At 47.6% G+C, this 16,717-nt stretch overlaps 1 protein-coding gene across 1 annotated transcript in view; it reads left to right on the forward strand.

Annotated features, from left to right (window-relative positions):
- The window catches only part of dlg4b (discs, large homolog 4b (Drosophila)), a 26,744-nt gene extending 11,525 nt beyond the window's left edge, over positions 1-15,219 (forward strand). The window contains exons 3-18 of the mRNA XM_056368895.1: positions 991-1,041; positions 2,653-2,777; positions 3,072-3,241; positions 7,242-7,378; positions 7,456-7,606; positions 8,073-8,341; positions 11,156-11,258; positions 11,379-11,475; positions 11,675-11,851; positions 11,934-11,971; positions 12,048-12,095; positions 12,200-12,301; positions 12,377-12,549; positions 12,937-13,046; positions 13,161-13,252; positions 13,382-15,219. Of these exons, the coding sequence (XP_056224870.1) occupies positions 991-1,041; positions 2,653-2,777; positions 3,072-3,241; positions 7,242-7,378; positions 7,456-7,606; positions 8,073-8,341; positions 11,156-11,258; positions 11,379-11,475; positions 11,675-11,851; positions 11,934-11,971; positions 12,048-12,095; positions 12,200-12,301; positions 12,377-12,549; positions 12,937-13,046; positions 13,161-13,252; positions 13,382-13,488 (1,950 nt within the window). The 3' untranslated portion in view covers positions 13,489-15,219. The remainder of the gene's footprint in view (positions 1-990; positions 1,042-2,652; positions 2,778-3,071; positions 3,242-7,241; positions 7,379-7,455; positions 7,607-8,072; positions 8,342-11,155; positions 11,259-11,378; positions 11,476-11,674; positions 11,852-11,933; positions 11,972-12,047; positions 12,096-12,199; positions 12,302-12,376; positions 12,550-12,936; positions 13,047-13,160; positions 13,253-13,381) is intronic.
- Positions 15,220-16,717: the final 1,498 nt, after the last annotated feature.

Raw genomic sequence — 16,717 nt, forward strand, 5'->3', positions numbered from 1 at the left:
GATGGTGGTCTGGATGCGATGGTGGTCTGGGTGGTGGTCTGGATGGTGGTCTGGGTGGTGGTTTTCATGCCGTGATGTTTCTGACCTTTCTAACAGCACAACACTTTATCATCTCACTCTCTGTCTGGTCGAGAGACATTTGCTCAGAGTGGCTCAGAGAGAGAGAGAGAGAGAGAGCTGTCAGGGGAAATGAGGAATAGGTTTAATTAATTCAGAACGAACTGTAACACTCTCGCTCGCTCTCTTTCTCTCCTGCTGTCAGTCTACCTCTCTCGCCCTCTCTCTCTCTGTTATATAACTCTATTGAAGCTTGCTCTCTCCTCCAGATTCTCCAGAGACAAACACACTGAAGTGAACTGTTGTAGTGATGACAGCTGCTGTCCACGGTGAGACAGACAGGCAGAGAGACAGACAGAGAAACAGACAGAGAAACAGGCAGAGAGACAGACAGACAGACAGGCAGAGAGACAGACAGGCAGAGAGACAGAGAGAGACTCCTCCAGATTAAACCACATCACATCTTATGAATGAAGCTTCTGATGAACTGACATCACCATGTCATCATGTGTGTTATTAACATCAAATTAATTCCTGTTGTGACAGTTTCACAGTAAAATACTTCCTGTAGTTAGTATCACAGTAAAAGCACTTCCTGTAGTGACGGTTTCAGCGCCTGTGTCTTTAATTTTTCAGTGTTTCTGTAGTGATCACATCTGAACAAATGTTTCCTGTTATTTATGGTCGATCAGTTTCAACAACGCGACTCGTTGTCTCAGCAGGAAGTGATGTAATGACCACGCTTCAGAGCTCTGTAAATGTGTGGATGAGATGATAGGAGAGAGAGGGGGTCGCTATAGCTACAGTTACAGTTGTCAAGGTAACTGGCCCCCTGTGGGCTCAACAGCTGTTACCATGGAGTTGCCGTGGCGACGAGCAGTCAGCAGAGAGAGGGATGTTGGATGTGATTTAACCCTTTGTGTGTCTTTACAGATGAACGGATCAGAAGGAGAGCTGGAGTATGAAGAGATCACACTGGAGAGGGTGAGAACACACACACAAACACACACACACACACACACTATAACACACACACACGCACACACACACTATAACACACACAAAAACACACACACACTATAACACACACACACACGCGCGCACACACTGTAACACACACACACCGTTACACACACACACACTGTTACACACACACACACACACACACACACACACACAATCAGCTGATCAGGGAACAGGTGAGCTGATAGTAATCAGTGGATAAACATAATTGATTGGAGAGGTTTGTGTGTTGAGTTCTCAGGGCTACCGCACTGTGTCACTGTGGTAACCATCATGTTGCGAGCGCACACACGCACACACACACACACACACACACACACACTGTAATACACACACATTGTAACACAAACACACACACTGTAATACACACACACTGTAACACACACACACACACACACACACACACACACACTGTAATACACACACATTGTAACACAAACACACACACTGTAATACACACACACTGTAATACACACACACACACACACACACACACACACACTGGGGTCCAGAAATAGCTCCTCTCTGCTCTGTTTTTAGAAACTGTCGCTCTGTGTTTAAAGCTGCCTCCAGCCTCTTAAATAAGCTCCGCCCTGCTGACATCAGCGGGTTATTTTTAACTTGCCGCTTTTTATTTCAGGAAACATTGTACAGATGAAACGAAACTGAAGCTTCAGATCTGAAAACAAATGTCAGTGGAGAACCGTGAGTCAGTGAATCAGACCTCAGAACCAGCAGCGTCATCACCGTGACGGTTCACGACCTTTGACCTCTCATGACGAGGGCTGTTGAGTTCCACATTTGAGGGTGAAGCGTGCTGTAATTCAAGAACAGTAGATCAATAAGAGAAAATGTTATGTAACAAGAACATAATGTCTTTATTTGGACGAGGGTTCTGTCCTATAACCTTGATATGTGGTTCTATTAACATCATAACTGGAGAACTCTGTCAACAAGGTTCTTCAATTCATTACTACAGCGGTTCTTCACTGACTCTACACACTAGAACCTCATCTGAAAAACCCTTTTCACAAGGCTTGATTTTTGATATTGGATATTGGAACATCAGAACTGGAAAACTCTGTCAGAGAAGTTCTTCTACAGACTTAAGAACCTGTATAAAAGCAAATGTTCTTTGTAAAGGTTCTTCACTGACTACACACTGGAACCTTTTTGAAGAACCCTTTTCATGAGGTTTGATCTTTGATTTTGCAAACAGGCTGTGGAACCTTTAAGGTGCTTCATGTAATCCAGGTTTAACATCTTACAGACCCTTAAACTGGATGTTGCCTTAAGGAATCCATTTAAAGGGTTCTCCAAAAACGTTCACATATTTCAGTACCTTTATGCTGCTTCGATGAACCCTGTTAGAAGTGATTTAGCATGATTCTGTTAACATCAGAACTTTGTTAGAAAGGTTCTACAATCCCATATGAAACATTATTAGAGACGTACCACGACACACTAGAATCTTTTCTGAAGAACCCTTTTCACAAGGCTTGATATTTGAACCCTGGTGGTCCCTGAAACAGTGGGAGGGTTCTCTACTCACAGAACATGTTCTCTGTTCAGGGTAACTCTGGTCTGGGCTTCAGCATCGCAGGAGGAACTGATAATCCTCACATCGGAGACGACCCGTCCATCTTTATCACCAAGATCATCCCAGGAGGAGCCGCATCCCAGGACGGACGCCTCAGGTACACACACACGCACGCACACTCACACGCGCACACAATGTCACACACACACAAACGTACACACACACACGCACGCACAGTCACACGCGCACACAAGCTCACACATGCACACACACACGCACACACACACGCTCACACACACACGCTCACACATACGCACGCACACACACACATGCATGCACACACACACACTCATACACACTCCCCTACACATATACACACACACACTTACACACACACACATGCACATTTATTGATTTATTGATGCTTCTCTCTCTCTCTCTCTGTCACCAGGGTGAACGACAGCATCGTATTCGTTAACGACGTGGATGTCCGTGAGGTCACTCACTCCATCGCCGTGGAGGCACTGAAGGAGGCGGGGCCTGTCGTCAGGCTATATGTCCTGCGGCGACGCCCACCGAGCGAACGCATCACACAAATCAAACTGATGAAGGGACCCAAAGGTAGGAAAGGACACGAGGAGACAAGGAGAGGAGAGAGGAGGTTTGGTTTTCAAAGGCCCTTTATTAAACCACTTCTAGGAGACAACCTACATCACTGTCCTATCAGAGCAAAAAGACGGGAACAACAAAAAACCAAGAAAACAACAACCACAGATCACAAATTAACAATCAGCTCTCCATCCCCTCCCACAGAACACAAAACCCCGCTAGAGCCCACACACGGTTGAAATCTTCCATATTGTCCGTTACTTTATAGAAGGCATATTCCACCCTCAGTCGAGCTTTCAATAGACCCTTCAGAACCAGCACCGTGTCCAATCCTGGGCCCTGTTTCTGCGCGTCAGCCAAATAGCCAACTTGGCAGAGCCAGACAAAAAGTTCAGCAATGTCCAAACAGATTTTCTTTTTGCCGAATACTTTGGGCCAAAAATAACCTCGACTCCCCGACCTCTGACAGTGACCGAAGATTAAGGACTTTGACACAGGTTTGATAGAGTTCCTTCCTGCCTACACCCTGAAACTTGCCCAGATGTGGTGTTGTGAGAGACAGCAGCTTACCCGCTCCTTCCTGCCACTCCCCCACAGCTGGGGAAACAGACAGAGATGGGAAGCTGTACTCGCTGCCCTCACTCCACTGTTCACACAGAGTTTGGTCCCTCGCAAATGCTCTCAGATGTTGTAGCAAAGCAGCACAGACTTCTTCCACCACCCTGTTAATCAGTCTGATGGAGGTGATTGTTCCTCTCCCCCTCAGGACGTCTTCAGATGAAGTGGTCAGCGTCATTAGATGGCCCAGTTTGGTGCATCCTCCCTCTCTGAGTCTGACCCACAAGCTGGCAGACTGAAGGGTTGGAGCTTTTAAGAACATGTTTGAAACCAAAGGTTCCTCAAACACCCATATACCTGGAGTCTCATTGGTTTCAAGTTCAGTCTTTAAAATCTGCCAGGCCTGCAGTACAGAGCTGTAGAAGGAAGTTAATTCTGTGTGGTCCAGATCCTCTGACTGCATGAAGAAGAGTTGTTTTTCAAAGCCCAAGCCACCGGCTCTCCTCATGAGCAGTCAGGCCATTTCCAACCAGCTCTTGGAGTGGCCGATTCAGTCCTTTCCCCTATCTTCACCAAACACTGTGCATTGTGATATAGCAGACCAAGCCAAGACACAAACCCATCACCAAAACCAAAACCAAAACCCTGAGTGTACAAAACAAATAAGAATGATCCACCCTACCAAACGTTTTCTCTTGATCCAAAGAAATAATCCCAGTGTTTACATTATAACATTCATACACATCAATTACATCTCTAATGAGGAAAATGTTGTCCGTAATTGTCCTGTCTGAAATACAATAGTTCTGGTCTATATGTATGATATTCCCGAGAACTTCCTTGAGTCTGTTTGATAAAGCTCTGGAGAGTATTTTGTAGTCCGTACACAGTAAGGCAACTGGCCTCCAGTTTTTAATAGTGCCAAATCACCTTTTTTTGGCAACAGGGAGAATTGCTCTTTGACAGGACACTGGGAGAGATCCTGTTCTGAAACACTCCATCAACACACCATGTAAGTCATGTCCCAGTGTATTCCAGAAACTTTTAAAAAAGTCTGTGGACAATCCATCAATTCCTGGTGCTCGCCCTGATGCCATCTGTTTTACAGCCATAGTTAACTCGTCAAGTGTCAGTTCACTATCGAGGGCAGCTTTTTCTTCCAGGCTTAGAGGAGGAAGACCCTCCAAGAGCTCCCCATGGCGCTCCATGTCACAAGCTTCGGCTGCAAAAAGGTCTGTGTAAAAGGCTGTTGCATGATTCCTCATCTCAGCTGGATTGGTGGTAATTCTACCTCCTGGCAACTTCAGACAAGTCATCATTTTCCTTTGTGCCCGAACGATTAACAAACGACCATTTACCACTTCAGTACAGGATAAAATGGTTGCATTTGCAGATTTTTTAAAAAGAACTGCTACCCCTGCACTGAAGTTTGTTCCATGGCTAAGGTTATAAGAACCATCCCACCATAAACCCCAATCTGTCTCATCAGATGTATCTGTGTGTGTTTCTTGTAAAAACAACACATCTATCCCTTTTTGGTTTGAGACCTCAGAGATTAGTGCCCTTTTCCGCCTTTCCCTCCCACCATTTATGTTTAAAGATCCTATCTTAAGTCTCTTCATGGAGAGATCAGAGAAGAGAAACAGACAAGCAGAAACCAGCAGAGAGCAGTGGAGAGAGAAAAACACCTTGTGATGCATGATCATGTTTTACTTCTTTGTGTTTTTTGCAGTTTTACCTTTTCTCAGAGTGTTAATGTGCTTCTTGCGACGGAAGCGTTTCTTTCCATCTAGGAGGTCAAAACCAACTTGTCTTTTCAGTACATTGACAGATCTAGTGAATTTTTCGGTGTCACTGAAATAATCACTCATGTTTACTGATCTTTTGTAAGTTTCATCTAAAAAGAGATGAATTCTCTTCAGTGAATAAAGATCTGTACTCCTGTACTCATAATCATCTTCCATCTCCTCTCCATCACATGAAGCCTGGCTGCTGCACAACCCCTGTCCTTCATTTATAGCCACCCTTTTGCAAGGAGGGCTTGAAGAAACTGCTCCTTCATTATTTCTAACCAACTGTGTTTGTCCATTGACTTCTACCGACATGGAGCTATGCAGGTTTCTTGAAATCACATATTCCTCCTGCTCTACAGCCTCTTCAACATTGTTGGTACAAAATGAACCACTGTTACAGATTGCCACAATCCCGCCGGCCACAGATCCGGACCAAGCCACCGCCCCGGCACCCGCGGAGGCGCCCGCCGGGCAGCAGGACACGGACCCGGAACCGGCCGCAGCCGCCGCCGCGCCAGTTGCAGACGCACCAGCCACCGCCCGGCACCCGGACATGGACCCGAACACCTGAGACGGTGATCCGCGTGGAGGGAACCGACAGCGGGAAACCTGCACAAACAGATCCCTAATGAACACGCCGCTCTCTATCAGCTGCTAAACCAGTGGCTCACTCTTAAGGAACAACCACAGCTTTGTTCATTCCAGATGCATAAACCAGATTGTCATGTGCTACCTGCTCACCTGCAGCCAGCAGAACCTCCTCAACAGTAACAGAACCACCCGGAGGGACTATCCGCGTCTCAGAGGACGCCACTCCTCCTGAAATACCCGCCAACAGCTCCGAGAATCACACCAACAACTCCACAGAAAATGCTATTAAAGCAGCTCACCTGATCATGCAGCTCGAAACAGACACTAAACCAATTCAAACTCCCGCCACTAGCACGTCCACCACCGCCACTCACGCTCACATTCACCGGAAACGAGAGGAGAGGAGGAGTACAGTAGTTATACAACAGTGAGCTCCTGCTCTGCCGCTGTCTGGTGGGCGTTTTTGTTTCTTCTGTATTTTCAGTTTTATTTGATATGAATTATAAGAGCATCTTCACTTTGTCACCCTTTAATGTTTGAGAACATGATTCTGTTAGAACGGTTCTCCACTCACTGTACTGACATTAAAACTTGGACTTTTATATATTTCAGAACCTTTGTTCTACTTTGAGGAACCCAGTTAGTAAGGATCAGCTGATCAGACCCAAGAGCCTTAAATAATCCTGTTCTTGAGGTTCTTCAGGTTCTTCAGTCCTAACAGTCTTTACATTAACCTATTAGAGAACTATTTAACCTGTATGAAGAGCCCTGTTCTTCAAAGACCAAACATGCTGCAGAGCTTTCATGGTGCATTAAAGAGTTTTAAAAGGTTCTCCAGATAGATTCTTCAGTGATGCTAGACACCTTAGAACCTTAATGACATCCTGAAAAACCCTGGATCTCCAGTGTTCTCCACTTATTGAGCCTTGACTTAAAATAAATGTTTGACGGTTCTATATGTTTCTCTGCCCAGAGACCCATTTGAACTTTTACACAACACTGGGCTTTTGTTTCTATGGCGACCTGTTTGAGAGTGTGTTCTAGTTAGAACTTGTCCCTGTCTGGTCCAGGTCTGGGCTTCAGTATAGCGGGCGGTGTGGGGAACCAACACGTCCCCGGAGACAACAGCATCTACGTCACCAAGATCATCGAGGGCGGGGCTGCTCACCGTGACGGACGGCTACAGATAGGGGACAAAATACTGGCTGTAGGTGAACCCACATTGTACAGTTCTGGTCCACAGGGTTCTAGGTTCTGGTCTGACCTGAGCTCTGACCCCCACAGGTGAACCACGTGTCTCTGGAGGACATCCTGCATGAAGACGCTGTGTCTGCCCTGAAGAACACAGGGGAGGTGGTGTACCTGAAGGTGGCCACACCCACCTCGCAGTACATCCACCCTGCCGATCGATACAGCCCCCCCGACCTGACCAGCTGTACGTACCTGTGACATGTGACCTGTTGTTGGAACACCTGTAACATCTGAACAGGTCTTAGTCCTGGTGAACCCTGTTCCTGGCAAACGCAGCTCCTGATCATGTTCTGAAGGAGGGTTCTCAAAAACCTGCTTATGTCAGAACATGTAGAATTGTTTAAAGAACCCTGTTAGAAACAACAATGTACCTCAGAACCAGAACCTCTCTGATTATTGATTATTGATCTGATTACCCCTGAGTATCATTGGTGTTTGTGATTGTTTGCTTAAAAGAACCAATTAGAAAGGTTCTATGAAAACAATTATGCCTTAGAAGAACCTTATTTAAAGGTTCTCTAACTTCTTTACAGTATTGTTAAAACATTTCCTCCAGCCTCTGACGTTCCCTCAGGTCAGGTAAAGTTCTCAGGGGACGGTGGAATCTGTAGAACCGGTCAACAGTCTCACAGTCTCTGTCGTTCCTGCAGCCTACATGGAGCCGGACTACATGTGTGATTACCCACAAGCCCTCCCTCCTCCATCACCACGGCGATACTCGCCTATCCCCCACGGCATGATGGGAGAGGACGACTACTCCCGGGAACCTCGCAGGGTCTGTGTGCAGCGCGGTTCCACCGGTCTGGGCTTCAACATCGTGGGCGGAGAGGACGGAGAGGGAATCTTCATCTCCTTCATCCTCGCAGGAGGACCAGCAGACCTGAGCGGGGAGCTCCGCAAGGGGGACCAGATCCTCAGTGTGAGTACCCAGACCAGATCCTCAAAGACCAGATCCTCAGAGACCTGATTATCAGACACCAGGTCCTCAGAGACCAGATCGTCAGAGACCAGGTCATCAGAGACCAGGTCCTCAGAGACCAGGTCCTCAGAGACTAGGTCATCAGAGACCAGGTCATCAGAGACCAGGTCCTCAGTGTGAGTACCCGGACCAGATCCTCAGAGACCAGGTCCTCAGAGACTAGGTCATCAGAGACCAGATCCTCAGAGACCTGATCCTCAGAGACCAGGTCCTCAGAGACCTGATCGTCAGAGACCAGGTCATCAGAGACCAGATCCTCAGAGACCAGATCCTCAAAGACCAGGTCCTCAGTGTGAGTACCCGGACCAGATCCTCAGAGACCAGGTCCTCAGAGACTAGGTCATCAGAGACCAGATCCTCAGAGACCAGATCCTCAGAGACCAGGTCCTCAGACACCAGGTCCTCAGAGACCAGATCGTCAGAGACCAGGTCATCAGAGACCAGGTCCTCAGAGACCAGGTCCTCAGAGACTAGGTCATCAGAGACCAGGTCATCAGAGACCAGGTCCTCAGTGTGAGTACCCGGACCAGATCCTCAGAGACCAGGTCCTCAGAGACTAGGTCATCAGAGACCAGATCCTCAGAGACCTGATCCTCAGAGACCAGGTCCTCAGAGACCAGGTCCTCAGAGACTAGGTCATCAGAGACCAGATCCTCAGAGACCTGATCCTCAGAGACCAGGTCCTCAGAGACCTGATCGTCAGAGACCAGGTCATCAGAGACCAGATCCTCAGAGACCAGATCCTCAAAGACCAGGTCCTCAGTGTGAGTACCCGGACCAGATCCTCAGAGACCAGGTCCTCAGAGACTAGGTCATCAGAGACCAGATCCTCAGAGACCAGATCCTCAGAGACCAGGTCCTCAGAGACTAGGTCATCAGAGACTAGATCCTCAGAGACCAGGTCCTCAGAGACCAGGTCCTCAGAGACCTGATCGTCAGAGACCAGGTCCTCAGAGACCTGATCGTCAGAGACCAGGTTATCAGAGACCAGATCCTCAGAGACCAGATCCTCAGAGACCAGGTCCTCAGTGTGAGTACCCGGACCAAATCCTCACAGACCAGGTCCTCAGAGACTAGGTCATCCGAGACCAGGTCCTCAGAGACCTGATCATCAGAGACCAGGTCATCAGAGACCTGCTCGTCAGAGACCTGATCGTCAGAGACCAGGTCCTCAGAGACTAGGTCATCCGAGACCAGGTCCTCAGAGACCAGATCCTCAGAGACCAGGTCCTCAGAGACCTGATCATCAGAGACCAGGTCATCAGAGACCTGATCGTCAGAGACCAGATCCTCAGAGACCAGGTCCTCAGAGACTAGGTCATCAGAGACCAGGTCCTCAGAGACCAGGTCCTCAGAGACTAGGTCATCAGAGACCAGGTCCTCAGAGACCAGGTCCTCAGTGTGAGTACCCGGACCAGATCCTCAGAGACCAGGTCCTCAGAGACCAGGTCCTCAGAGACCTGATCATCAGAGACCAGGTCCTCAGAGACTAGGTCATCCGAGACCAGGTCCTCAGAGACCAGATCCTCAGAGACCAGGTCCTCAGAGACCTGATCATCAGAGACCAGGTCATCAGAGACCTGATCGTCAGAGACCAGATCCTCAGAGACCAGGTCCTCAGAGACCAGGTCCTCAGAGACTAGGTCATCAGAGACCAGGTCCTCAGAGACCAGGTCCTCAGAGACCAGGTCATCAGAGACCTGATCGTCAGAGACCTGATCGTCAGAGACCAGATCCCGTATTCACAAAACAAACAAAACAAAATCTTAAGACTAAAAGCTTCTCTTAACTTGCTGATTTGGGAGAAACAACAATAACGGGCAGGTGAGTCCTGACTCACAGAGACACTCGACCAGCAGCTCCTCAGTCTGAGAGAAGTTAGCAGCAGTGGAGAGGACTCCTCTGAAAGAGCTGCCGTCACTCCACGTCAGTGTTTTAAACCTTAAACAATCTGAATCACTGAACAGATTCCACTCAGTCAGAGGGAATAATGATCGTTGTGGAGTCAGTGAAGATGTAATAACATCTCCAACTGAAACAACCTGATCAGTGGAGATGAAGTGTTTGGCAACGCTGCGTTACCTAGCAACAGAGAAAAGCAGATCTATGCTCCAAACAATGAATGTCTGTGACATCACAGGACAAGGTTTCACACACCTCAACCCACAGGTGGGACCACAGCTACATTACAACAGGTACAGCTACAACAGACTGTGGCTAATAGGCTGTTAGCTTTAGTTAGCTGGTTTAGGACAGGTGAGCTGTTTATTATAAGTTTTTATAGTAAATTGGAGAATGAACTACTTTAGTAAACAGCATCTAATCTGTTATTATTTCATTTATATTTGATATTTCTCTGTTTTTTTATTATTACTGCAGGATGTTGATCATGTGTTTTCACCGGCACAGAGGGTCTGCAACGAGTCGCTCTCTGAGCTCAGGAGTTTTCACTTCTCATCAGTAACTGCTGTTCTCAGCAGAGAGAAGAGGAGAAAACTTTGGAACTTTTAAGCTCAGGAGAACTCTTCGTGGTGAGAGAACCTGGTCTGTGGTCCCGGCTCACCTGGAACACGACAGAGAAACAACAGGTTCAGACAGTGTAGGCCTGTGACATCATCAGCCGACCTCGTGCTCCTGAGCAGTCAGCTGACTCACCTGTCTCTGCCCAGACCTCTGTCTGAAATAGTCTTGTGTGTGTGTGTGTGTGTGTGTGTGTGTGTGTGTGTGTGTGTGTGTGTGTGTGTGTGTGTCTAGGTAAACGGTGTGGATCTCAGGTATGCGACACATGAACAGGCGGCAGCAGCTCTGAAGAACGCTGGACAGACCGTTACCATAGTAGCACAGTACAGACCTGAGGGTGAGCGTGCGCGCACACACACACACACACACACACACACTGATGTCATGTGTTGCTGTAGTTTGGTTGCCATGGTGATCTTTCCATTATGTAACTGTTACCATGGTGATCTTGTGGCAGAGTACAGTCGCTTTGAAGCGAAGATCCACGACCTGCGGGAGCAAATGATGAACAGCTCGTCCGGCAGCCTGAGAGCCAACCGCAGCTTCTACGTCAGGTAAACCTCACCTGGGCAGGTGAACTGCATCAGGTCCACATTAATGAAAAAAAGTTTATATAAACAGGGTAAAGACATGAGACCAGCCCACACACACACACACACACACACACACACACACACACACACACACACACACACACACACACACACAGTCTGTGCTCAGGTGATGATCAGGTGTTATCCTCACCTGTTGCAGGGCGCTCTTTGACTATGATAAGCAGTGGGACTGTGGCGTCCTATCACAGGCTCTGGACTTTAACTTTGGGGAGGTGCTCCACGTGACGGACAGCGCTGACGACGAGTGGTGGCAGGCCAGACGAGTGAACCAGCAGGGGGAGCTGGAGGAGCTGGGGTACATCCCCTCGAAGCACAGGTGAGTTCACAGGTGAGGTTTGTTAGCATCTGGTGCACTCACACAGTCCTGGTGTCTAAACGTGTGTGTGTGTGTGTTTCAGGGTGGAGAGGAAGGAGTGGTCTCGTATGAAGAGTAAAGGTGAGGCTTCAGCTCTCAGCACTCTGACGGAGGGAAAACCACTTCCTGTGTGTAACTGTTGTTTTCATTCGTGCAGGTCGAGAAGGTTTTGTTCACAGCTACGAGCTCATCACTCAGATCGAAGGTCAGTTACTTTTGACCCTTGACCTTTTCATTAGTTCATTAGTTTTACTCACCTCACACACAGGTATAGATAAAGCTCTCTTTCTCTCTCTCTCTCTCTCTCAGTGGACTATGCTCGTCCTGTCATCATCCTGGGTCCGACCAAAGACCGGGTCAACGATGACCTTCTGTCTGAGTTCCCGGACAAGTTTGGGTCCTGCGTCCCCCGTAAGCCTCAGACCAGGACGCACTGCAACATGTGACCAAACAGGAAGTCACTGACAACCCTCTCTCTCTCTGCAGACACGACTCGCCCTCGGAGGGATTATGAGGTTGATGGGCGGGACTACCACTTTGTGTCGTCACGGGAACAGATGGAGCGGGACATCCAATCACATCGCTTCATTGAGGCCGGGCAGTACAACAACCACCTGTATGGGACGTCAGTGCAGAGTGTGAGACAGGTGGCCGAGCAGGTGAGGCAGCTGTTACCATGGCGATGTTCTCTGCAGGGTTTACATGGTTACTATGGCGATCATTAAGTGAAATTTCTAGAAGAGTAATGTTTATGGAGGGAGGTGGTTACCATGATGATGTCTTTAGAAAGTTGTAGTTGTTATGGTTGCACTATCCCAGGATTATGGTTACCATGGAGATGTTTACGTTTACGTGTTGTCATGGTTTCTATTGTGACATGTTGAATTACCATTATCTACGTGGAAGTGATTTTTAGGGTGCTGTGGTTGTCATGGCGATATTGTTAAAACCTCATGACTGTCCCTGTGATGTTTCTGGAGGTTGTGGTTACCATGGTGATGTTTCACTATGTGGTGAATTATGACCATGTGCATGTGTGTTACCAGGGGAAACACTGCATCCTGGATGTGTCGGCCAACGCCGTGAGGCGGCTCCAGGCGGCTCAGCTCCACCCCGTCGCCATCTTCATCCGACCGCGGTCGCTGGAAAACATCCTGTAAGTCCTGAGGTCACAACACAACACGCCAACTCTGTGTTTCAATGAGACTAACTGTGTGTGTGTGTGTGTGTGTGTGTGTGTGTGTGTGTGTGTGTGTGTGTGTGTGTGCAGGGACCTGAACAAGCGTCTGTCAGAGGACCAGGCGAGGAAAGCTCTGGACCGAGCGATTAAACTGGAACAGGACTTCCTTGAGTGTTTCACAGGTAAAAACACTCGACAGGTGTTTCACATTCCTCAGGTGTAATGTTCCACCTGACACCTGTGTGTGTGTGTGTGTGTGTGTGTGTGTGTGTGTGTGTGTGTGTGTTGTGTGTGTGTGTTTGTGTGTGTAGCCATCGTGCACGGCGACAGTTTTGAGGAGGTCTACCACCTGGTCAAAGCCGTAATTGAGGAGCAGAGTGGCCCCTACATCTGGGTTCCTGCCCGAGACAGACTCTGATTGGCCCACTGGCTGCCACGAGCGCCGTATCCATGGAAACCGCCACCAACACCTCCTCCCCACAGCACCTCCCCTACCCCTCTCGGCGGCGTGACCTGATGGAGAGCTGACAGTCTCTTCTACTGGAGGATGATGAGCGAGCTCAGTGATTGGATGGCTGCTGTAGCCATGGCAACCAAGAGATGTTTTTTTTAAGAAAAGGGTGAAGCTGTCTGTGTGTGTCTGTCAGAGAGACAGATGATTGATTCTGTATTGGTTCAATAATCCTGTATTATCAGTAAATAATGAATCAGACTGTAGAGTTCAGTTGGTATTGAAGTATTTATATTATCCTATTTATTTATTGATTTATCTATTTATTTATTTATTCATGTGATGTGAAAATGGTGAGTGTGTGTGTGTGTGTGAGTGAGTGAGTGAGTGAGTGAGTAAGTGTGTGTGTGCGTTTTTGTGTAGTGTACATAAAGGCTTGTGTGACTGTAAATAAAATGATGGGGCTCAAACACACAGTCTATTCAGGGCTTAAAGTGTCAAACAACCACTGGACTACAACACCCACAATCCTCTTCTGTTTGGACTACAATACCCAGTATCCCCTTTTGTTTGGACTGCAACACCCACAATCCTCCTAGGTTTGGACTACAAAACCTACAATCCTTTCTAACTGTTTTACATCCAAACCAAACCTCTACGTGGACTACAATATTATATATTTGGACTACAACTCTGCTTGGACTACAACACACAGAGTCCCCCTGTGTCTGGATTACTACAATTCCCACAATCCTGTTTTTGCCTGGAATACAACACCTTAAACCCCCCCCCCCCCTCATCTCGACTACAACACCCACAATCCACTTCTGTTGCAGTGGATAGTTTGGACAGATTTTAGCAGTCAATGTCTCTGGTTGCTTAGCAAAAACAAGGAGGTAGAACTGAAACACTTCCATTTTTAAATAAAAGGCTATGGACTACATTACCCACAGTCCCATGCTGTGGTGACAGATTACACCACCTACAAAAATCTACAGCAAAGGACTACATTACCCACAAGTCCGAGCTTAAGATCACTCCCCACAACCCCTGGCTGTGGGTCTATGCTGCCAGGATTCTGGACTACAGTACCCATGATTCTCTGCTGCTGAGCAGGACCAGAGGAAGGTGGGGGTGGGGCACGCTGTGGGTGGAGCTAAAGCTTCAGGCTCACAAAAACACCTGGGCATGGTGGGGGCGGGGCATGGTCATTGATGACCACTCCCACTCCTGTGTCCTTAACACAGGAGTCGATTACCCACAGTGCTTTGGGAGATTCCTATCCTCCACGTCACCATGGCAACTGATTTCTGATGTTCCAGTGGGTTTTTAGACTGAAAATCAGGGTCATGTGAATAATTATAATAATTGTTATACTAAAAAATAATCAAGATTATTGATGATGTGACATCATCACACACACAGACACATAAACACACACAGTAGGGTTACCTGAGGTCGTCTTTTCTTTCTGAGCACTGACAGAAACACTATGAAACCTGTGGCATATCTGAGTATTTATCACACACACACACACACACACACAGACAGACAGAGAGAGACACACACACACAGAGACAAACAGACAGACACACACACACACACACAGAGGATGACTGGCTCGTTGTATAATGATATAAATTAGTTATAAATGAAATTCTTGAAATACTGAATAAATAAATTCCTTATAAAAGCTGATCTGAGGTCTGTGTGCTGGACGCTCAGCTGTCACATGATGTAATGATGATGTTATGATGATGTCATCATGTTCATGTGTGGACCTGAACTTGGACAGTTTAAATGTGACTTGTGGTGTGTGATTTCCTCCAAAGTAAAAGCTCCATCATCACATACATCAGCTGTGTACAAACACATTCACATACAGTCTATAAGGCTGCGCGCTGGCTGGAGGGAACAGGAAGTTGTGGTTAGGTGCTGCCACTTATAGATGAGGGGGGAGGGGTGGGGGGAGGGGTGGGTCACATGTGATGTTAATGTTTGTGCAGAGAGCGACCGACAGACAGTCGTCACCTAGTCAACATGAAGACTCCACCTGTCTCTCTTCTCCTTGGTGAGTCCACACAACGTCTTCTGTCACTCACTCATTCACTCACTCACTCACTCACTCACTCAGTTTCAACTACTCACTAGTACATCATCGTTTGGTGTCAGTGAGGCGTTCAGGTGTCAGTGAGGCGTTCAGGTGTCACTGTGGACCTGACTGCTCTCGCACAGTGTAATCAGATCAGAGGTAACTGTGGTGAGTCATGTGACCATTAATAAATCCTGTGAAGTTCCTCTTTCCTGAAACCTCAACCACTGACGACTCTCTCTCTCTCTTGCTTTCACTCTCTCTCTGTCTCTGTCTGTCTCTCTCTCTCTGTCCCTCTGTCTTTGTTACTGTCTCTCTGCCTGTCTGTCTTCCTAACTGTCTCTCTCTCTCTGTCCCTCTGTCTTTGTTACTGTCTCTCTGCCTGTCTGTCTTCCTAACTGTCTCTCTCTCTCTCTGTCCCTCTGTCTTTGTTACTGTCTCTCTAACTGTCTCTCCACCTGTCTCTCTCTCTTTCTGTCTTTCTCTCTTACTGTATCTGACTGTCTGTCTCTCTCTCTCTGTAGCTGTCTCTCTCTCTGTCTGTCTCGCTGACTGTCTGTCTGTTTCTCTTTCTGTCTGTCTCTCTCTGTCTGCCTCTCTTACTGTCTCTCTGACTGTCTGTCTCTCTCTCTGCCTATCTGTCTGTCTCTCTTTCTCTCTGTCTGTCTCTCTAACTCTCTGTCTGTCTCTCTAACTGTCTCTCTGCCTGTCTGTCTCTCTCTCTCTCTAGTCTTTCTAAACATCAATCCAAACCGTCCTCAGTTCTTTCGGTACAGTTTGATGGCTCGTCCTGCGTCCTCTCAGACCTCCGCCCGTCCTCAGATGGAGGACAGTACTGGTGTGAGGACAGAGTTGGACAGAAGAGCAACCCTCTTGTAACATCTAGTGGTCATCTATCTGTACTGCATCTGCACTGTCCTCATGGTGTCCATCTGGAGGACAGGTAACACACACACACATTAAACGTGTGACTGAAACTTCTTAACTCCGCCCACAGGGAACAAACCACCCATCTCCATGGAAACGACCCAGTGTGTAGAAGAGCATGATGACATTATTACTCATGTCACCACTGAGCATGAGCTGTGAGCTGATATGAATATT

Source organism: Seriola aureovittata, chromosome 23 (assembly GCF_021018895.1).
Source record: "Seriola aureovittata isolate HTS-2021-v1 ecotype China chromosome 23, ASM2101889v1, whole genome shotgun sequence".
NCBI lineage: Eukaryota > Metazoa > Chordata > Actinopteri > Carangiformes > Carangidae > Seriola > Seriola aureovittata.